Consider the following 23819-nt stretch of genomic DNA (forward strand, 5'->3'; position numbering starts at 1 on the left):
AAATACTTACTAGGTTGTTTGGACCTGACTATGTACTAAACAGAATGGTTCTGCAAGACCTTGTCTCTACAAAAAAATTAAAAATTACCCAGGCTTGGTGGCATGTGCCTGTAGTCTAGCTACTTGGGAGGCTGAGGCAGGAAGATTGCTTGAGCCCATGAAGTAGAGGCTGCCGTGAGCCACGATCGTGCCTTTAACACTCCAGCCTGGTTAACAGAGCAAGACCCTGTCACTTAAAACAAAACAAAAACAAATATCAGAACAAAACATTCTCCTAGTACCCCTACTACTCAGGAAATTATGAGTTTTAGGAGCTCTATGTTAGGAACCATGGTCAATGACCAAATATGTGTTTCTTATTATATCTTGGTATCACAACAATCAAATTCCAAGAATGTATTACTTACACAATTGGTTATTTCTGAAAGGACAGTAAGAAGGTATTCTTCTATCTCAATTTAGGATTCAATAAGAAGAAATGAGACAGAACAGAAGTAGGAAATACTAAAGTTTCAATCAATGAAAAATTCCTTCCAATCTCATATCAGACTTAAGAAAACATCATTACCTATGGAAATCCTTCCATAAACAGTTGTTATTTGCTTAGGACAGTTTGCTCAAAGTATCCCAAAACAGGCAAATTAATTCATGTTAAATGAAATGATTAAAGTAGGCCAGGTACGGTGGTTCACGCCTGTAATCCCAGCACTTTAGGAGGCCAAGGCGGGCGGATCACGAGGTTAGGAGATCGAAACCATCCTGGCTAACACTGTGAAACCCCATCTCTACTAAAAATACAAAACATTAGCCAGGCATGGTGGCGGGTGCCTGTAATTCCAGCTACTTGGGAGGCTGAGGCAGGAGAATGGCATGAACCTGAGAGGTGGAGGTTTCAGCGAGCCGAGATTACACCGCTGCACTTCAGCCTGGGTAACAGAGCGAGACTGTCTCAAAAAAAAAAAAAAAGAAATGATTAAAGTAGTCCTGAAAGGCTCTTTCCAGCTCCAACACATGAAGGTTCCATAATTTTCCCCAAATGTCTGCTGCTCTCTAAACCTCAACTATCTTAATATTTGTGATATTTATGCCTGTGTATGGCAATGTGATGGTAAAAGGTGCCTTATGTAAATAATAACTGAAACTTTGTCAAAATAATGTTAAGGAAACATAATTAGCAAAGCAATATGTAATTACAAGTCCACTGATATAGAGAATCAGAAATAACAACTAGAACCAGAAATAACAACTATCTGGCAGGGATGGAAAATTGAGAGCAGAAATAAAAGTGTACCCCAGCCTTGACCCCACTGCCATTTGGTGTGCAACTATGTATTTCAATGTTAATATCTTTCTTCAAACTAAAATGGAGTTAAGAGATCCTTAGATTCCCAGTTTTAACAAAGCTGGTCAGATAACTATCTTGAGGAGCAGAAAAATGGTCTGCCTCTTTCTTATATTTTAGAATACCACAGTGACTCTCATATAATAGCCTTCTTTCCCTCCAGAAACAGACATAGAGAAGGGAATTGTTCTTCAGACTTCAATAATGTTTGAATTCCAGGCTACAGTATTCTTTTCATTGATTTTCTGAATTTCTAGGTGTTTTAATACCTAAGACATCTTTTAGGAAATTATTTCTTATTTGCATTATTATTTTTATTTAAAAATGGGCCAGGTTCAGTGGTTCACACCTGTAATCTCAGCACTTTGGCAGGTCAAGGCAGGAGGATCACTTGAGGACAGGAGTTCGAGATCAGCCTGGACAACATAGCAAGACCCTATCTCAAAAAAAAAAAAAAATTTGTTTAAATTAGGTGTGGTGCTGCATGCCTGTAGTCCCGGTGACTCAGGAGGCTGAGGCAGGAGGATCACTTGGGCTCAATGGAATGAGCTATGATGTGCCACTGCACTCTGGCCTGTGCGACAGAGCAAGACCCTGTCTCTAAGAAAATAATAACAAAATTTTAAAAAAGATTCTTTCTCTTTAGTAGTAATCAGAATTAAATTTAAAACGTATAGTAGTCAGCCCATATTTGCGGTTTCAGCTACCTGTGGTCAACCACAGCACAAAAACAGGTCAGGGTAGCACAGTAAGATATTCTGAGAGACAGAGAGGGGGAGAGAGAGAGAAAGACCACATTCGCGAAACCTTTATTGCAGTATATTGTTATAATTGCTAATTTTATTATTATTGTTGTTCATCTCTTACTGTGTCTAATTTATAAACTTTATCATAGGTGTGTATGTATAGGAAAAAATGTAGTATATAAAGAATTCAGTACCATCTGTGATTTCAGCATCTACTGGGGTTTTTGGAACATATTCCCCCTGGGTAAGGGGGGATTACTGTACAGATGTTTGTCACGTAATCCTAAACAAGTAGAATGGTGTGGCAACTTTAAAAACTTTATCCATGAGAAATTTCAGTTGAATGTACCTTTCCACTTGGTATCAATGACTTGCTCAGCTATGTGAATTCTGATTGGGTAGTCTAATTACTTTAAACCAGAGGTTCCCAGAATTTAATTCACAGTGTGCCTTAGTATCTCAGTAATGTTTGCATGACACCCCAGGCCAACAAATACATAACCATTCTGTTTAGTAAATAGTCAGGTCCAAACAACCGAGTAAGTATTTGTGTCCTAACATCTTGTAGTTGTTTAAAAAAATAATGCACATAATGTGAAATAAAAAATATTTAATTTCATTTTTAAATAACCACAGTTACTTACTAATGGATGTGTGCCTGGGCATTGTATCACTTTTCAAACCTTAGAATCAGTTCAGACACCACCAATCCTCATTCCCTGTTCCACACTGATTTTCACACAGTACTTGTTGGTTATCAAAGCAATTGCTAAAAACCTAACTTTGCAAAGATATGATGTCATTGAAAAGAATAGAGTGCACTGTTGAAACTGTAAACTATCTCAAACTACTTCATGTGGTGTCCAACTAATACAGGTACTTTTGTGTTTGCTTTCAAAACAATTTTCCATGAGGCCTCTGGGATTTCTCCATGGGGTCCTAGGATGCCATGGTGTAGAGTTCACAAACCACAGCTTTAGATCTTTTCTTCAACCACTACCCAAACAACTGAATGACAATTTCTCTCCCATTTTATCAGGGCAATCTTCAAAAAGACTTATAAATTAGGTATTATACAAATAAGTGCATAATAAAGTATCTTCCAACTATTAAAAAACCTCCTTATAGATGCAGAGACCTCTCTCTAATGACAGTGCCCATCATAAACCATAAGTCTCAACTCACGTTTATATAATAAAGGATATTATATAAACATAATAACTACTATAATTTTTATGCATTAAGTTAAAACTGCCTGTATTTGATGATTTTCTACCTACAAAAACAATTTTATATGATTCATCAACTTTTTAAAAAATTACATACTTATATGTCTTGATTGGCTTGGTCAAAAAGGAAGAGCCTCGCTTTTAAAAACTTCATGCATGTCTGACAATCAGAGCATAGGTAGGTATAGTAACCTCCCTGTTTCCGTGGAAATCAAAGGTGAAAATCTGTAACTATGGGCTCTAAACTAACATTAATATAGTTCCTGGCCAGGAGCGGTGAGCTATGCAGTGAGCTATTTTTGCACCACTGCATTCCAACGTAGGCGAAAAAGAGAGACCCTGTCTCTAAAAGAAAAAACAAAAAACATATATACCTGTAATTTCCTTTGACTGTTAATCAACTATATATTAACCTGGTTATAAAAGCAGCCCACTGGCCAGGAACGGTGGCTCATGCCCGTAATCCTAGCACTTTCCGAGGCTGAGATGGGCAGACTGCCTGAGCTCACAAGTTCGAGACCAGCCTGGGCAACATGATGAAACCCCATCTCTGCTAAAACACAAAAAATCAGCCAGGCGTGGTAGCAGGCACCTGTAATCCCAGCTACTTAGGAGGCTGAGACACAAGAATTGCTTGAACTGGGAGGTAGAGGTTGCAGTGAGCTGAGATCGTGCCACTGCACTCCAGCCTGGGCAACAAAGCGAAACTCTGCCTCGAAAAATAAAAATAAAAATAAAAGCAGTCCACTAAGGAGAGTTATGTTGTTCTCATATATTGCTCTATTTACTACCTCATAGTGAGCCTGTTATCCAAATAAGCAAACAAATCATGCTCTTATAATAATCAAATGGAAAGATGTAAAACACAGGTATTATTGATTTTATACAACAGACATTTCCCTAAAAGTTATGTAATATGAATTAAGGTAAGATAATTATGGAAAGACATGTTTAAGTATACTGGAACGTGTCATTTAGAGGAATCCAAAGGTGAGTTCTTTGTAAAGTGAAGAATGTTTTCCAAGGGAAATTGGTACTCTCCCATTTGTATATACAAATTGCACATGCTTATTGTCAACTATAGCACAAGACTTGTTCTTTCTCAGTGGAGGCTACTACATTCTTAGAAGATAATCATGTGGTTCCATCTTTTTAGCGATTTAGAGATACTATAAATATAAAATAGGGCCAGGTGGCTCACATTTGTGCTTTGGGAAGATGAGGCAGGAGGATCACCTAAGGCCAGGAGTTCAAGATCAGCCTGGGCAACACAGCGAGACCTTGTCTGTATAAAAAAAAAAAAAAAAAAATTATTTTTTGAATTTAGCAGGGCATGATGGTGTGTGCCTACAGTCCCAACTACTTGGGAGGATGAGGCAGCAGGATTCCTTGAACCTAGGAGTTCAAGGCTGCAGTTAGCCATGACTGGACTGTGCCACTGCACTACAGCCTGGGCAACAGAGTGAAACTGTCTCAAAAAAAAAATATATATATATACATACACACACACACACACACACACACAAAATTCTTGAAAAGCACACATAGTCTTGAAAAGCAATTTTTAAAATCTGATAATGTCTAAATTTTGTCATGAGCAAAATAAATGGCCATATTGGAAAATCCTGATCTGTTGTTTACAGCAGTCTCAATTTCCCTCAAAATTAACTTGTTCACACAAAAATATTTTGGGGTCACTGTAATTATACATACATAAAAATTATATGAAGTACAGTCAACAATGAAAAAAGCATTAAAAAGCCTATATAAAGATAATCTGATTGATAATGTTCATCAGTTGTGCTCAAGATGGAGTCTTGCTCTGTCACCAGGCTGGAGTGCAGTGGCATGATCTTGGCTTACTGCAACTTCTGCATCCCAGGTTCAAGTGATTCTCCTGCCTCAGCCTCCCAATTAGCTGGGACTACAGGCACGTGCCACCACGCCCAGCTAATTTTTGTATTTTTAGTAGAGACAGGGTTTCAACATGTTGGCCAGGGTGGTCTTGATCTCTTGACCTCGTGATCTGTCCACCTCAGCCTCCCAAAGTGCTGGGATTACAGGCATGAGCCATTGCGCCTGGCTGCGAATTTTAAAAACACTTTAAAATTTAATACTATGAAATTTGAAGAGTAATTTTTAGAAGTACTAAAAAATTATTTATCCATTTAGTTAGTTTTAGAGGGAGGGTCTTGCTCCTTCACCCAGGCTGGAGTGCAGTAGCACCATCACAGCTCACTGTAGCCTTGACCTCCTGGGCTCAAGCGATCCTCCCACCTCAGCCTCTCAAGTAGCTAGGACTACAGGAGGAACATGCCACCATGCCCAGCTAATTTCTTTATTTTTTGTAAATACAGGGTTTCACTATGTTGGCCAGGCTAGTCTTGAACTCCTAACCTCAAGTGATCCTTCTGCTCGGGGCCTCCCAAAGTGCTGGGATTACAGGCATGAGCCACTGTCCCCAGACGAAAAATTTATAAATGCTGAGAGTATGATGTAACTATAATTTGACAAATGATTTTCAAATATAACACCAAGCTGACAGGATAGCTTGATTCGATATTGTTTTGTTTTTTTTTTTTTAAGTGGAAGAAAACGAATTCAATAAAAATACTGGAAGATATCAGAAGAATATTCAATTGTTCTGGTTTTGTTTAACATTTCTGAACTAGGTTGAGCTTTAAATGAAATTCATTCTACTCCCTCCTCCTCTCATTTTACTTGGCAAGAACTTTGCCAACTAGTGAAAAGGGGTGAGAGGAAGCATTCCTGGCAGAGGGATCTTCACACAGAAAGTTATATGCCAATATGATAGTGGTCATGGTCAATGCAACCTTATAATAAAGAAAAATGGTAAGACGGAAAAAGATCTAGTAATGTTAAATTGGACTGCCATTATTAACATATGCCCTAAAAGAAACATGGTCTCCTGCTCTGTCACTACAACGGCCAGTAAAAATGCCTCCCTCCTTATCCTCAACTCCATGTTGAACAGATTTTGGTCTCTAATACTATTCTCCATTAAGAAGGAACCAGAGGTCAGGCACAGTGGCTCACACATGTAATACCAGCACTTTGGGAGGCCGAAGTGGGAGGATCATTTGAGGCCAGGAGTTTGAGACCAGCCTGGGCAACACAGTGAGACCCTGTCTCTATAAAAACAAAACAAAACAAAACAAAACAACAACAACAACAACAACAAAAAAAAACAGAGTTTTAGGGAGAATACTAGTTCAATGTCTTAGGGCAGAAAAAAATATCAAAATGGGATTGGACTATCTTGTCAGAAAGCAAGAAGACTTTAACATTTTTATGTATCTATTTATTTTTTGTTCTTAGAGATGAAGTTTTGCTCTGTCACCCAGAGCTTGAGTGCAGTGGTGGGATCATGGCTTATTGCAGCCTCAAACTTTGGGGCCCAACCCATCTTCCCACTCAGCCTCCAAAGTACCTAGGACTACATGTAGGCACCACCAGTCATGCTCCTAGCTAAATTTTTTATTTTTTGTAGAGACAAAGTCTGTGTTGCCCAGACTGATCCTGAACTCCTGGTCTCAAGCAATCCTTCCACCTCAGCCTCCCAAATGCTGGGATTACAGGCGTGAGCCACTGTGCCCGGCCGAGAAGAATTTTTTAAAAAGGTCCAAGGTAAGCGATAAAAGGACAAAAAAGTCAATTTGAGGTTAGCCAGGCTGTCACAATTTGAACATTAAAAAGAGAATAATAATTACAGCTAAATGGAATAAATTAAGTCTGTGATAAGCCATGAATTCATAATGAGATGCAAAAGGGAAAGCTAAGATACATGATAGTTGCAAAGAAAGGTGAAAATAATAGGGTATCCAGTGTCTTATTATATTAATAACTAGGTTGGTGTTAACACTTAGGTGTTTTGTTTCTCCTGTTAAGTATATGTCTATTTATGAAGTATAGCCGTGTACTTTTTTGTTTCAGTACAAGGAGGGTAGGGTGGATGCAAGGAATTATGTGTGACTAAGCCAAACAGTTCCAAAAAAAGCAGGTCATGTACCAACAACAAGAAATTCAGATCAGCACAGGCCCGAACACATACAGTAGGATGTATTTTTAAAGGAGACGCAGTGGCTGATGAGTGCCTATAATCACACACAATGCCCGAGTAGACATTGTGAGTTCTAAAAGGGTGAATTAGTCCAATATCCTAGAGAGCTCACAGTACGTAACTCATCCCTGATCGCTCAGGAGAGGAGACATCTATAATTCCTGGCACTACTGCTGCCAGAAAAGGGCAAGTTATAATGACAACAGAACACTGAGCTATGAAACACTGATCACACACAAAATAAAGAATATTTCAATTCCTGGAATAACTCTAGGTTGCAAGAAACTAACAGTCTAGGAGAAAGGCACGAACTTAAAAAAAAAATCCCCCTGAGCAGGTAACATTCAATTATAGAGGGGAACTAATGCACACCAACACAACTTTAGGTTCCCATCAGCACAGCCTTTGGATAAGCGTTAGGCATAACCAAACCTTGTGTTTTAATTAAGAATCAAATCCATCAACAACTCTGAACTCTCAGTAATTTGAAATTTTGCTTTGTTTTGGTAGTGGTAAGATTACTGTAACCTACAAAGGTATAGAAAATTACTATAATTCTGGAAAAGTATAGAAATAGAAATCTGGAAGAGTATTATAACTCTAGGGAAATATAAAAATGCAAGTATATCAGCCGAGTGCAGTGGTTCATGCCTGTAATCCCAGCACTTTGGGAAGCCAAGGCAGGAGGTTCACTTGAGCCCAGGAATTCAAGACCAGCCTGGGCAACATAGTGAGACCTCGTTTCTACTAAAAATAAGAAAAATCAGCTGGATGTAGTGCACACTTGTGGTGTCAGTTACTCAGGAGGCTTAGGCAGGAGGATGGCTTGAACCTGGGAGGTCAAAGCTGCAGTGAGCCATGCTTGTGCCATTGCATTCCACCCTGGGCAACAGAGCGAGACCCTGTCTCAAAAAAAAAAAAAAAAGAAAAGAAAAGAAAAGAAAAAACAAGTATAGAATGTATAAATTAAACCAACAGGTTAGTATTTTAAAATACATTTAATTTTAGGTAAATTTTTGACCACTATATAAAGTGAAGTTTAACAGACACTATAATTAATTATAATTGTAATTTAAACTGTTATTAAACATAATTTAACTAAGCTTGTAAACAATGTCTAAATGTTTTTTAAAAATGTTTTTTGAAACAAGGTCTTGTTCTATTGCCCAGGCTGGAGTGCAGGTGGCATAATCAAGGCTCACTGCAGCCTTGACCTCCCTGGCTCAAGGCATCCTCCCACCTCAGCCTCCCAAGTAGTTGGGACCACAGGCATGTGCCACCACACCTGGCTAATTTTTAAAAGCTTCTGTACAAATGGGGTCCCCCTGTGTTGCCCATGCTGGTCTCAAACTCCTGGGCTGAAGTGATTCTCCCACTTTGGCCTCCCAAAGTGCTGGAATTACACACGTAAGCCACCACACCTAAATGTTTTAAAAAATTTTATTTTAGAACTTTAGTGTATTAGATAAGTAGGTTTATTAAACTGAGTATTAAATTATGAGCAGTGATGAGTATTTTCTCCATGCCCCAAATCTCTTCAGACATTAAAGAATGAAATGGAACGGAATGCTTGGGAATTGGCAAATAAATACAAGTGACTCTAGCACAAATTATGTGTGGAAAAAGCAGTGAAAGAAGCAGCTGGGAAGGTTAAGAAGCAGTCAGATATTTAGGGACCTTGTATTACATGTAGATTCTTAGTTTCATCAAATAGGCAATGAGGAGCTACTGAGAGTATTTAGAAAAGGACGAGGCAGAGATCAGTCTTGGCACGGTTTCGAACACCCTCTGGTGGTAACAGAGAATAGATTACAGGGTAAAAGAGACCTGCCGCAGGGAAAAGTCAATCCAGGATCGGAGACAGGCAGTGAGATAGAGACCTGTTCAAGAAATAGTGCAATATGAAAAGGTGCTCAACACCATTGATCATCAGAGAAATGCAAATCAAAACTACAGTGAGATATCATCTCACCTCAGTCAAAATGGCTTTTATCCAAAGGTCAGGCAATAACAAACATTGGCAAGGATGTGGAGAAAAGGGAACCCTTGTAAACTGTTAGTGGGAATGTAAATTAGTACAACCACCATGGAGAACAGTTTGGAGGTTCCTCAAAAAACTAAAAATAGAGCTCACTGAAGCCTCAAATTCCTGGGCTCAAGTGATCCTCCTGCCTCAGCCTCCAAAGCAGCTAAGACTATATGTGTGCACTAGCACACCTGGCTAATTTTTTTTTTTTTCAATTTTTTGTAGAGACAGGGTCTCACTACGTTGCCCAGGCTCATCTCAAACTCCTGGCCTCAAGCAATCCTCCTGCCTCAGACTCTCAAAGTAGTGGGATTGCAGGCATGAGCCACCACACCCAGCCGGCAATTTTCTATGGTAAGATTCTGTTAATTTCAGGGTTCAAACTTACTCTAACTAGGGCATCAATATATAACTTTTAACAATGTTATACTCACTACATGAGGGTTTCTTTTTAACCTATATAGTCTCCTGATATAATTCAATGCATCTCTTTTCAGTCTCAGAAGCACAAAGATGTTTAATATATTATCTCATGTATGGTAAGAACTATTACTTTAATTTTTAAAAATAGTATAGAAACAGGGTTCTTGCTGTGTTGCCCAGGCTGGTCTTGATGGGCTCAAGTGATCCTTCCACCCCAGCCTCCCAAAGTACCAGGATTACACCAAACCTAGCAGAAACTATTTATTTATTTTTTTTCTTTTATTTTTTTTTGAGATGGAGTTTCACTCACGTCACCCAGGCTGGAGTGCAGTGACGTGATCTCGGCTCACCACAACCTCCACCTCCCAGGTTCAAGCGATTCTCCTGCCTCAGACTCCCAAGTAGGGCACGCATAATCATGCCACCATGATTACACATTAGCCACCATGCCTGGCTAATTTTGTATTTTTAGTAGAGACAGTATTTCTCCATGTTGGTCAGGCCGGTCTCGAACTCCCGACCTCAGGTGATCCGCCCACCTCGGCCTCCCAAAGTGCTGGGATTACAAGCGTGAGCCACCGTGCCCGGCCTCTTTTTTTTTTTTTTTTAACCAAGCTATGTTTCTAAGTAATTGGCTGGAATTATTTAATATCCCTTTATAACTAATCTTTTTTAAAAACAAATTTAAAAATCTGTTTCAAACTTTTTTTTTTTAAGAGACAGGGTCTCGCTCTGTTGCCTGGCTTTTGTTTGAAAAAACATTTCCACTTTTGGAACTATAACACTATCTCCATTCACAATCACGTATGTTCTCATTTTCTCATTCATTCATGGAAACATTTTGACTCCCACACATTTCTTTTTTTTCCTCCCGCACATTTCTTTGTCACTAAAAACACTCTCAAGTAACTAGCATTACATCAGATTGCATTTAAAATCTAAGAGCTGATAATCATTTTCCTTTAACAGCTCTATCACACTTAAACGAAGACTAACTGAAATTCTTCTTATTGTAAAAAAATCTCAAGCTAAAAGTGAAAATTATTTTGATTATATAGTTACGGACAATCTACTACACTTTCATAACAATAATTTTTAAAAGATTACTTAAATCCTGTCGAGTGGTTATCCTACAAGCTATAGACTCTTCACAACTGTATAGTACATTAAAGTACCATACCTGAGACACCTATGTTTAGTATTAGAGGAATGTCACTGTGGCACTATTAGTTTAACATGTTTTCAGTTATTTTATTGATTCAACAAATATTTATTGTGTTGTGGACTAAGCCCTCTTTCAGATCGAGCAGTCTTTCACACTATCACACACAGGCACAAAGTTAGGTTCTAAGGATGCAATGATAAGGCAAAACTTGACATGATTCTAGCTCTCATGGTTTTCAAACTGTCCGGTGAACACAGATCAATCAAATAATCACATGAATGAATGTGTCATTAAAATCTAACATGAGTAGTCTGAAATAAAGAAACCATTTGATGAGCATTTATAACAATCATTATTGTAGGAATGAATGCTAAATAAACTTAACCTAGCATGTAAGTTGGGGGAGCAGCGTCAGAGAAGGCTTTCAAAGGAGGTGATGCTTGAACTGAAATCTAAGGCATAAAATTAGGGGTGAGGAACAAAATAACCTTTCCTCCTTTAAAGAGATCACTCTAACTGCAATGTCAAGAACAGACAAGAGAAAATAGGAAACTATCACAGTAGAAAGAGCTAGAGAAAATAAAAGTTATTAGTGGATGGAAATGCAGAGATACAAACAGATCCAATAGCTATTTAGGAAGTTAAATCAGGAGGAGAGTGATGGATTGACTATGAAGGAATGAGGAAGAAGGTGTCATGGAGGGGTCCTCGATTTTTTTGGTTCTTGCAGTTAAATATGCATTGGTTTTCTATGGTTGCTATAATAAATTACCCAAAATTCGTGGCTTAAAATGACACAAATCTATTGTCTTACGGATCTATAGGTCAGAGGTCTCACTGGGCTAAAATCAAGGTGTTGCCAAGGCTGCATTTCTTCTTTTATTTATGTATTTATTTTTGAGACAGGGTCTCACTCTGTTGTGCAGGCTAGAGTGCAGTGGTATGATCAGGGCTCACAGAAGCCTCAACCTCCCATACTCAAGCGATCCTCCCACCTCAGCCCCATGCCCAGCTAATTTTTTTTATTAATTTTTTTTTAGAGACAGGGCTTTAAAAGGAATTCAGGAAAGAAACCATTTTCTTTTTTTTTTTTGTCTTTTTTTTTGAGACGGAGTCTTGCTCTGTAGCCCAGGCTGGAGTGCAGTGGCCGGATCTCAGCTCACTGCAAGCTCCGCCTCCCGGGTTCACGCCATTCTCCGGCCTCAGCCTCCCGAGTAGCTGGGACTACAGGCGCCCACCACCTCGCCCGGCTAGTTTTTTGTATTTCTTAGTAGAGACGGGGTTTCACCGTGTTAGCCAGGATGGTCTCGATCTCCTGACCTCGTGATCCGCCCGTCTCGGCCTCCCAAAGTGCTGGGATTACAGGCTTGAGCCACCGCGCCCGGCCAAGAATCCATTTTCTTGCTCTGTCCTAAATCTAGTTAATGACGAACGTTTCCTATATCTTGCAAGATTAAAAAATTACTAAATCATAAGCCACCTTTCAGAGTTTACCAAAAATACGTAACAAAGAAAAGGAATGAAGCCCTAATGTCTGCTCAGGTGATTTGTCTGTGTTCGTGTTCTCTTTCACCTAGACCTAAGGACTTACTCCTCTTAAAACTACTGCCACTTTTTCTACCCATTGAGGTTTGTAAGATGATGATGTATCTTCTGCTTGAATCAACCTTTCTTCCCCACTCATTTTTCTTTTCTTCTCTCATATAAACTCACAGGCCCTTTTCACTTAAAGGATTTTCTGCTTAACAACCAATGTAGAAGATTAGATTAATCCCAATAAAGATTAAGAAGAGGTCTTTTGCCCCTTGTCTCGAGCTCCCAGTGGTTTCCTATCAGTGCTATCATCAGAATGTTGTAATTCCCCCTACTGAAGGGCAGTATGGGAAAATAGAATGAACAAGGAACTTGGGACTTGGAATCAACTTGGGTTCTCATCTCAGCACTACCGCTTGCTATTGAATATTGGGAAAATTACCTCACCATGCCTCAGGACCAATGGAGATAACAGTAACAGCTTTAAAGGGTGGTTACAGGAAATACAGAAAAATGTAAGTAAAAGTCCTAGAACACTGCCTGCCACATGGTAGTTGTGTAATAAATACACACTATTATTGTTATTATTATCTAGCATTCTTTCTCCCTAGTCGTTAGGTTAACATCACTAGATTCCTGTCATCCCATATCGACAATTCTCTATCAGTGAACAGTTTTCTCACTAGATAGGCCACAACTAGTTAGCATGCAGCTTTCTAATTACATTCACATTTCAGACTCCCAGGCAACTCTGAGTGCACGTGGGGATCCCATACTCTCTCCTAACTATACAGTCTCAGATTACTTTACATAATATTCTTTCCAGTTACAATTTCAATCTGGAGCCTACAGGTCAGGCCTAGCATCAGAAATCTAATTTATTCTCTTTGCCGTAGCAATTAAAATGCAACAAAAAGAAATTTAGCCTTTAGAAACCTACTCCAAATTGTGTCTTTGTATCCATACTCTCATCTTTAAAAAGGTACAAATACAAGAATTTTCAGATGCTTTTTATGCATCACTGGGACAAACTCTTAATTGAGAAGGAGCATACTTTAGTATAAACCTGAAGAATAAACTTGCTTTCCTTCTGGACCATCCATGGTTTAGGTGAAGACTTGTACTTGGGTCTGAGGTCAAACAAGACACTTCCCAGGAGCCTTGCAATTCCATGCCTATGCAGCATGCTGAAATCACAGCTGAGAGCACCTGGACTGGCCCAAAAGCAATAGTTCCTACTACCTGATCTGCAGATCTTATGGTTACTACTATAAGCATTTTCAGGTATCTGTAAAATTGAAAAAATCAAACAAAAGAATTCATGTTCCTTACTCAGTATTTCACCAGGTCTCTCTGAAATCAGGCTGAACCAATCCGATGCCACCACATCATCACAGGACCTTGACATTTACCAATAATGAAAGACTCTGCTGCTTTTGGTATCTTGTCCAAACTCCAGGTTGACAGTCTGCCTCTGCATACTAAAATTCTCATGATTGAAAGCCTACCAGATGTTCCACACTACATTGGACAGTATGAAGAACATGGGACGGCAGTGACTGTCAAGAGCATATGAAATTTAGCAGTCCTGATTACTATGACGACATGAAAGACTGCTAGATCTGAAAGAGGGCTTAGTCCCCAAAACAATGGAATTGTTCTCTACACCAGACAAAATAAGTAAAATATATTTATTTACATTAATAAATTACAACACATAAAGATTTTTTTAAAATCATGGTTCTTTCAGTTGTCATTTTAAGGTAATTACAGCCCTTGGCATAAATCTCCCTATTAAGTAATTCTTATACATACAAACAGTACAGAAATTATTTACTACAGAAAGTAAAATACAGCCAGGCACGGTGGCTCACACTTGCAATTCCAATGCTTTGGGAAGCCAAGGTGGGAGAACTGCTTGAGAACAGGAGTTCAGGAGTTCAAGACCAGCTGGGGCAACAAAGCGAGACCCTGTTTCTACAGGAAAAAAAAAAGGAAAAAATATTAGCCAGGCGTGGTAGCATGTGCCTATAGTCTCAGCTACTTGGGATGCTGAGCTAAGGAGTTGGAGGCTGCAGGGAGCTACAATCACACCACTGTACTCCAGCCTAGGCAACAAAGCAAGACCCTGCCTCTTAAAAAAAATTAAAAAGACAGAGAGGAAAAAAATACAATAGATCTGAATAAATAAGAATTTAAAAATTTCACTGGAGTCTGGGAGTCTCTAGAACACGATGTGGACTCCCTCTGCTGGTTCCTAGTAGCAGCAGTTCCATGACACCAACAAAAATCCCTGACAAAGGAGCAACGGAAGCCAAAGGCTAAATTCATTTCTATTTAGATTAGGGGATGTTTCATAGTGGACCTGACTATGGATCAGTCAAAGGTAATACTAAAAATGATTGCATTTTTACTACAACTACAAAAAAAGTAACCAGCATGTTGTAAATCTCAATGATTTGTGCTAATAGTGGGATAATTTAAAATCTATTTTCATTTGGAGTGCATTGTGTGGTTTTTAGCAGCGTATTATCTTTCCAAAATAGACTTCTCTTAGTTTTCATCTGAGCTCAAATTAAGTTATTTTTAATATGGGCCCTTATAATTTAATGGAAAAATAAAGAGGTCAACAACCACAAGGGAATGTGGACCTATGATTAGTCCACAGAGCACACAAATCACACATGGCTATGTGAGAGGAGAACAGAATGGTATTAGCTGGTTTAAGCTGTCACCACAACTTGATTTTTACAATACTATAATTCTATGAAACTCATGTAACCTTTAGTTTGTCCTAAATATAATTAATAAACTAAAACAGAATCAGCAAGCTTTCAACTGGCAGAGTAGTCTGGTTGGGCTAATCCTGCCACAAATATAATACTAAAATATTAAAAATTCACTATTTAAAGGCACTGGAGTCTGACTAATATCAGGCAGAAACTGCAACTGGTGAGATTTGGGAACTTGTGGCCTTTTGCCTGAAGCACTCCCTAATCCACTAACAGCTTGGTTAGCCTCACCTTACTAGCTTGAGGTGTCAGAGGAGAACTCAAGTTCAGGGCTGACAGAATAGCCAAAAAATTAGGGGCAAGGCTTGAGGGAAAGGCAGAAGGAATAAAGCCCAATTCATGCATATAAAATCCACTCAAAGTTTTCTCTCACTGCTGAACTACACATACCCAGGGGAGATCCCAGGCAGCCCATCAATAAAGCAGATGGTGGAAGCTGAAAAACACTGCAAGATTTCAGCTGCTGCCCAACACAAGAGAGACAAGATTTTGGAGTCGAGTCTGAGTTGAGTCAAGCTGTCTGCTAGAACAAAATTCACATTTCAGAAGAATATAACAGAATCCAGAGTTTCCACAATGTCCAGTACCCAATAACAAATCACAAGTTATAGGAAGAAAAAGGAAAACATGACACATATGCACCGAAATGCTGTCAACAGAAACCAACTCCAAGATAACCCCAATGATATAATTATCAGTCAAGGATTTAAAATCAGCCATTATAAATATGTTCAAGGACTCAAGTGAAAAAGACACAATAAATAAAAGGGGTATTTCAGCAAAGAAATATGAACTATGGAAAATAATCAAATGGAAATTCTAGAACTAAAAAGTAAATTGAAACAAAATGTTCAATTAACAGCAGATTGGAGATGGCAGAACAGTTATTAAAGTTAGAGCATTAGAAATTATCCAATCTGAAAAACAGAAAAAAAAATATTGAGGAAAAATAAGCAGAGCCTTGGAGTACTTGAATAATGGATAGAAACATCCCACATTTAGTGAAAGACATCAACCTACAGATCCAAAAAGCTCAACAAACCCCAAACAAGAAAACCATCTCTAGGCATACCATAGTCAGACCACTGAAATACAAAGAGAAAATCCTAAAAGCAGCCAGAGAAAAATAACACATGACATACAGGATAAGAACAACACCATAAGACAACCCCAAAGCTCATTAAGAAAATGAAAAGGCAAGCAAGACTGGGAGGAAATATGTGCAAAACATATCCAACAAAGGATTTGTATCCAGACTGAAAAATGAAAACAAAACAACTTGCTAAGAAAAGAAATAAGCCGATTTTTAGAAAATAAGTAAAAGATGTGAACAAACACTTCGTAAAGGAAGATTCACAATGGCCAATAAGTACAAAGAAAGTGCTCAGCATTTGTCATCAAGGAAATGCATTTTAATACTACAATGAGATGTCACTTCATATGTTCTAGAATGTCTAAAATTAAAGACTGACAAAAGTAAATGTGAATCAACCAGAACATTCACATATTGCTAGAGAGAATATAAAACAGTAGAGAGCTCACTTCGGCAGCACGTATATTAAAATAATAAAATGGTACAAGTGGCCCAGCATGGTGGCTCATGCCTGTAATCCCAACATTATGGGAGGCCAAGGTGGGAGGATTTCTTGAGGCCAGGAGTTCAAGAACAGCCCAGGCAACAAAGCAAGACCCTCTCTCTACAAAAAATAAAAAAATTAGCCAGGCATGGTGATGCACGCATGCAGTCCCAGCACTTTGAAAGGTAGAGGCAGGAGGATTGCTTGAGCCCAGGAGTTTGAGGCTGCAGTGAGCTATCATCCACCTCAGAGCTCCAGCCTGGGTGACAGAACAAGACCCTGTCTCTTAAAAAAAAAAGTATCTGAGGCCAGGTGCAGTGGCTCACGCCTGTAATTCCCAGCATTTTGGAAGGCCGAGGCAGACGGATCACCTGAGGTCAGGAGTTCGAGACCAGCCTGGCTAACATGGTGAAACCCTGTTTCTACAAAAAATTAGCCGGGCATAGTGGCACGTGCCTGTAATCTCAGCTACTCGGGAGGCTGAGGCAGGAGAATTGCTTGAACCCGGGAGACGGAGGTTGCAGTGAGCCGAGATCATGCTATTTTGCACTCCAGCTTGGGCAACAAGAGCAAAACTCCATCTCAAAAAAAAAAAAAAAAAAAGTATCTGCAAAAGAGACTTTAAATGCTCATAGCAGCTTTATTCACAACAGCCAAAACTGAGAAAACCCCAAAGCTCACAAACAGAAGAATGAATAAACAAAATGTGATATAGTCATACAATGGAATACTACTCCACAATAACAAGGAACGAACTACTGATCCATGCAAAATATGACAATACAGATGAATCTCACAGACGGTATGGTGAATGAAAGAAGCTGGACCAAAGGAGTATACACTTTTAGATGGAGTCTCGCTCTGTTGCCCAGGCTGGAGTGCAGTGGCACAATCTCGGTTCACCGCAAGCTTCGCCTCCCGGGTTCACGCCATTCTCCTGCCTCAGCCTCCCGAGTAGCTGGGACTACAGGCACCCGCCACCATGCCCAGCTAATTTTTTGTATTTTTAGTAGAGACGGGGTTTCACCGTGTTAGCCAGGATGGTCTTGGTCTCCTAACCAAAAGGAGTATATACTTTTAAGAGTTCATAAGTTTAAGACAAAACTAAGATTTAAAAAGTCAGAACAGAGATGAGTAATTTAAAAATATGAAGATAGGTCAAATATACATAGAGTCAAACAGGACTTCAGACTTGACACAGAACAGAAATAGAGGCGTCCTTCCAGTAGTTAAGCAGTTAACTGCTTGCCAAATGAGATTCAATACTTTATAGAGAGTAAATTTTACTTTTATAAACATTTTAAAATAAAAACTCCTTGATAGCAGCAAATGTGTCTGACTTGATTTGTTTTGGAGCTATCTTAACACAGGTGAAATGTGTACAAAAGTTTTTACAGCAATGAAGATAAAGGCACGGATAATGCATGATGACAATAAAACTTCTTTAACAGTGGTTCTGATTTCAAGTAAAAGAGCAAGCGAATGTAGATGTCAGAAGAGGCCATAAGGTGAATAATGGGAATACAATTTCAATGTAAATAATCTTAACATAGATTAAAATATAGGATTAATAATATAAAGGATGTTGTATATCTGATCCAATGCCAGATCTACCATCATATGTTGCTTAACAACAGGGATACATTCTGAGAAACTCATTGTCAGGTGATTTTGTGTTGTGCAAACATCAGTGTACTTACACAAACCCAGATGGTATAGCCTACTACACACCTAGGCTGTATGGTACAGTCTGTTGCTCTAAGGCTACAAACGTGTACAGCATGTTACTGTACTGAATAGTGTAGGTAACTGTAATACAATGCTAAATATTTGTGCATCTAAACATAGAAAAGGTAGAGTAAAAATATGGCTTAGGGAACACTTATTCTATTTTATGAAATGAAGTGTTGCCTGATTCTAGAATCACAAATAAAGACAATCGAGATCTTAAAACACACACATACACATACACATATACACACACACACACACACACAGTTTAAAAGATAAAAGATGGTATACCTGTACAGGGCATTTACCGTGCATAAGCTTTCAGAACTGAAGTCACTCTGGGTGAGTCAGTAAGTGAGTGGTGAGTGAATGTAAAAATCTAGGACGTTACTGTATACCACTGTATACTTAGGCTCCACTACATTTATTAAATTTTTCCTTCTCCAATAATACATTATTAACCTTAGCTTACTGTAACTTTATTTTCTAAACCTTTAAATTTTTTTAACTTTTTGACTTTTGTAATAACACTTAGCTTAAAACACAAAATCCTGGGCTGGGCACGGTGGCTCAAGCCTGTAATCCCAGCACTTTGGGAGGCCAAGGTGGGTGGATCACCTGAGGTCGGGAGTTCGAGACCAGCCTGACCAACATGGAGAAACCCCGTCTCTACTAAAAATACAAAATTAGCCGAGCATGATGACGTGTGCCTGTAATCCCAGTTATTTGGGAGGCTGAGGCAGGAGGATTGCTTGAACCCGGGAGGCAGAAGTTGCAGTAAGCCTGGCCAGGCGCAGTGGCTCAAGCCTGTAATCCCAGCACTTTGGGAGGCCGAGGTGAGCGGATCACGAGGTCAAGAGATCGAGACCATCCTGGCTAACACGGTGAAACCCCGTCTCTACTAAAAATACAAAAAATTAGCCGGGCGTGGCGGGCGCCTGTAGTCCCAGCTACTCTGGAGGCTAAGGCAGGAGAATGGCGGGAAACTGGGAGGCGGAGCTTGCAGTGAGCCGAGATCGCGCCACTGCACTCCAGCCTGGGCGACAGAGCGAGACTCCGTATCAAAAAAAAAAAAAAAAGTTGCAGTAAGCCAAGATCGCACCATTGCACTCCAGCCTGGGCAACAAGAGTGAAATTCCATCTCAAAAACAAAACAAAACAAAACAACAACAACAAGACACACACAAAACACTGTACAGCTGTAAAAAAAAAAAAAGTATTTTCTTTATATCCTTATTCTATAGGCTTTTTTCTATTTTTAAAATGTTTAATTTTTTACTTTTTAAACTTTTTTGTTAAAAATGACACAAACACATACATTGGCCTAGGCCTACACACGGTCAGGATTATCAAGATATCACTAGGCGATCGAAATTTTTCAGCTCCGTTATAATCTTATGGGACCACCATCCTATAAGCAGTATGTCATTATTCAGCACATGAGTGTATTTCAAATGTAGTTTTTTTCTTTGCTTTTTTTTTTTTTTTTTTTTTTTTGAGATGGAGTCTCACTCTGTCGCCCAGTCTGGAATGCAGTGGTGCGATCTCGGTTCACTGCAAGCTCCACCTCCTGGGTTCAAGAAATTCTCCTCCCTAGTAGCTGGGATTACAGGTGCCTGCCACCACACCCAACTAATTTTTGTATTTTAGTCGAGACAGGGTTTCACCATGTTGGCCAGGCTCATCTCGAACTCCTGACCTCAAGCAGTCCACCCGCCTCAGCCTCCCAAAGTACTGGGCTTACAGGAGTGAGCCACCGCTCCTGTCCTGCTATTCATTTTTTAAATTCTGGCTACAGTAACTGCCCTATGCTAAATTTTCTCTTATTCCAATACATTTACTATACGGGGAAAATGTTCCTAGTAAAGAAATTCCCGCTGTCATTACCTTGTCCTGAAGAGTTTGCTGCCATTTTCCTATTTTGTTTCAATTATGTCCAGTGGCAATTGGTCAGCACTTCACAATCACCTGTAAAATATGTGTACACACATATACAATGCACCATATTTTAATCACAAACTAAAAGGAACAGTTAGCCTCCCTCCTTACAATGAAATGTTTGCTGTTTCTTAACCTCTTCACAAAGATACATTTGAAATGTACACGGACTGAAATCCCACATGTAAACTCTGCTAGTGTCTCAAGCATTTAATTAAATACGGCATTGTTTATTCTTGCAGATGTTCATACCATTTAGCATTACTGTCTTTAATAAACATTAGGTTGTATTTACCAAATATATCAACCAATTGATAAGAGTCAATACAATCATGCTGTTAGGAAAAAAAATCATTCACCTATGGTGTCTCTGCATTCGTCTAAAACACATACCCAGCAACTACTGTGTACGCTGAAAGCTAAAAAAAGAAAAGGAGTAGTGTACCTGCTCTACACCATACACTGTGTAAGATGCTCGAAATTAGTTCCTTTATTTATTTATCAACATTTTATAGATGAGGAGACCGTACCCAGGGTCATAAAGCTAGTAAGAATTATTTGGGCTGCTGGTTTCCAAACTTCATGCTTTCATACTAAATCCTGGGGAGATCCAAGATGAGCAAGATCCTACTCCTACTCTCAAGGAACATATAATCCGATGGGAAAATAAAGTCTTATTCAAGCAACCATATACTATTAATTTTTTTAAAAAAAAAGCTTAACAAACGCGCTCTTTAAAAGGTGGGCACAGTGCCGGAGGCACATAATTGATTTCATTGGGAGCAAAGAGTGACGCCTTAGTCTAGGGAGCCGGGAAAGACATAAGAAATAGAAAACAGGCACCGGTTTTTAATAAACGAATCGTTAGGTGTCTCCAGCGGCTGACAATGCCGGGTTAGGACTGGAGGACAACAGGGCCATCTTGTGACAGGGCTAGACTGGCGTGCCAGAAAGGTCCCTGCCTGCGGGCGTGCAGAGCCGACTGGGCCAGGGCTGTGAACGAGACGAAGGAAGCAAGTAGGAGCGAGAAATGTTGGGTGGCAAGGTCGGAGGGGAGGTCGCTGCCTGTAGCAACAAAGACGGCGGCGGCAGGTTAGGACCGGGGCCACACTTTTCCATTCCCCGGTGCCGCCAGACTGTCGTACTTACCTGGGACCCGAGGACACCGGGACCGCCTCGCTTTCCAATCGCGGCTCTTAAAGGGGGCGCGACCACTTAGGCAAAAGGAGCTCAACTCACCGCACTACAACCTTCCCGCCCCCGCTGAGCTTCCGCCTCCTGACTGACGTGCGCCCCAGGGAGCGGAAACCCCGCCTCCCGCCGGGACCCAACGGCCACCACCCGTCGCGATTCGCACTTTAGCGGCCACCTCAGTGCAGACGTCACTTTTTCTCCAAAGAGTGACAGTCGAAGAGGCTCACGGGAGATGCAAGCAGTACTGTTGGGGGGGGGGGGCGGGGGGCGTGGCCCGGGGCGGGGCAGGGCGGGGCTGTCAGGCAGGGGCGGGACGGAGAACAACTGGGTCCCTAGCACCAAGACTGGCTGCTGCTTCATTGCCACGGCCTGGCCGGTCTTGTGACGGTGCGAGTCCACCTTGGCTGGGCCTCGGAGGAGAGGCGAGTCTAGAGGCTAAGCTCGCTTTCGAGCTTTAACAACCATCTCGGATTGCACATCCGCGCACACACATACACACACACACAAATTCAGGAATATTTTTTGTCTACAGTTTACACAATTATACACAATGAAAGCACTGAACATGGAGGATTTTTATTACAGTGCAATAATCTGCATTTAAGAAGTGGATGTGCCACATCGCAGAACACCAAGATGCCACGAGTGAGATCACCTGCTGCCCACCTGATTCCAGCACAATAGATATCTACACATTTGAATTAAAAGGTAATCTTATATTGACATGTGTTCAAATTGCACTTTTTTTAATTTAAAAAAATGTTTTTTATAGAGGCAGTGTCTCGCTTTGTTGCCCAGGCTGGTCTTGAACTCCTGGCATCAAGGGATCTGCCCACCTCAGCTTCCCAAAGTGCTGGGATTACAGGCGTGAGCCACACTGCCCTGCTTAAAATTGCAGTGTCTTAATCTCTTCTGAAAGATACATTTGAAAAACACACAGACTTAAATCACAAATGTAAGCTCCCCAAGCGCCTCAAGCATTTAATTAAATAGAATGGATAATGAATTTGAACATATGTTTTTAATAATCGATGTTTGCTCAAGAGTAAAATGTTTATGATACACAATTTTCTTGTGCACAGATCAATGACTGAAATAATCGTTTCAATACCAAGTATTTATTTACTCAAAACCAAGCATGTATTTACTCTATACCAAGCAGCTATTGAGTGCCTTCTACAATGCAAAGTGCTTCCTGTGCATCAGCTCTGGTCCTGTTGTTTCCTGATTTACATTTGAGACTCGTGTTTCTTGCTCTATGTCAAATAGTGAGCTAAGATTCAAATTGAAAGGTCTCCCAGATGCTAAGGCCTGAGTTCTTAAATCTCACACATTGCCTCTGTTCTGGAGGAAAGAATTCCTCTGAGACCAGTTCTTGCTGACTTTACTTTAATCCAGATATAAAGCCTAACACATGAGCATTTTGATGGTAGGCCAGGAGCCCTTTCGGTTAAGAGGACTTTGTGAGTTCTAGTATGACTAAAAAGATGACTGAGATCTAAATGGCTGATAGAACCTTAGAATTTTTTTTGTTTTGTGGCCTAGCTAGGCAATATAGAAACTAGGGTACAGAAAGTTCCAGTCTAAGTTTCAAATGGACATTCTGAACAAAGCTTATTTAAGGAGGTGAGAGAAAAAAGAGATCTAACCCTAAACAACATTTTATAATTTCCTAGCAAATTCAGCCTCTGAGAATTGAAAGAACATTATCAGGAGAAAGATAAATTTAACTTGCTTCCGATTATTTTGCCTTTTACTTGGTAGGTCATAGCCCTTGAAACCCTTCTGTCTTCTCCTAGAGTTTTTGGAACTTTTGCCTCACTGTGTTAACCTCTAACGCAATGGTTAATAGTGAGTCAGTTTACTTGAATGCAAATTCGAGCTTTAACACTTAATGATTGTGAGCCCTGGTTTAACCTTTTGGTGCCTCTGTTCTATCATCTATAAGATGGGAATAAAAATAAATGATTGGGTATACGTAAATCACTTAGAATAGCACCTGGCACATAATAAGTACTCAATAAATGTTTACTATTAGAATA

General features: G+C 39.8%; 1 protein-coding gene across 9 annotated transcripts in view; it reads right to left on the reverse strand.

Moving 5' to 3' along the window:
* Nucleotides 1-21981, reverse strand: part of INIP (INTS3 and NABP interacting protein) — a 36486-nt gene extending 14505 nt beyond the window's left edge. For 2 of the 9 annotated variants that reach the window (XM_009188273.4, XM_021927264.2), the window contains exon 1: nt 89-138. In XM_009188273.4, the coding sequence (XP_009186537.1) occupies nt 89-104 (16 nt within the window). In that variant the 5' untranslated portion in view covers nt 105-138. Of the gene's footprint in view, nt 1-88; nt 139-1691; nt 1713-4518; nt 4603-20532; nt 20614-21732 lie in introns of those variants that run through there. The other 7 variants (XM_017949633.3, XM_003911354.5, XM_031654407.1 and 4 more) reach the window with 7 other exon arrangements.
* Nucleotides 21982-23819: the final 1838 nt, after the last annotated feature.

Source organism: Papio anubis, chromosome 13 (genome assembly GCF_008728515.1).
Source record: "Papio anubis isolate 15944 chromosome 13, Panubis1.0, whole genome shotgun sequence".
Taxonomy (NCBI): domain Eukaryota; kingdom Metazoa; phylum Chordata; class Mammalia; order Primates; family Cercopithecidae; genus Papio; species Papio anubis.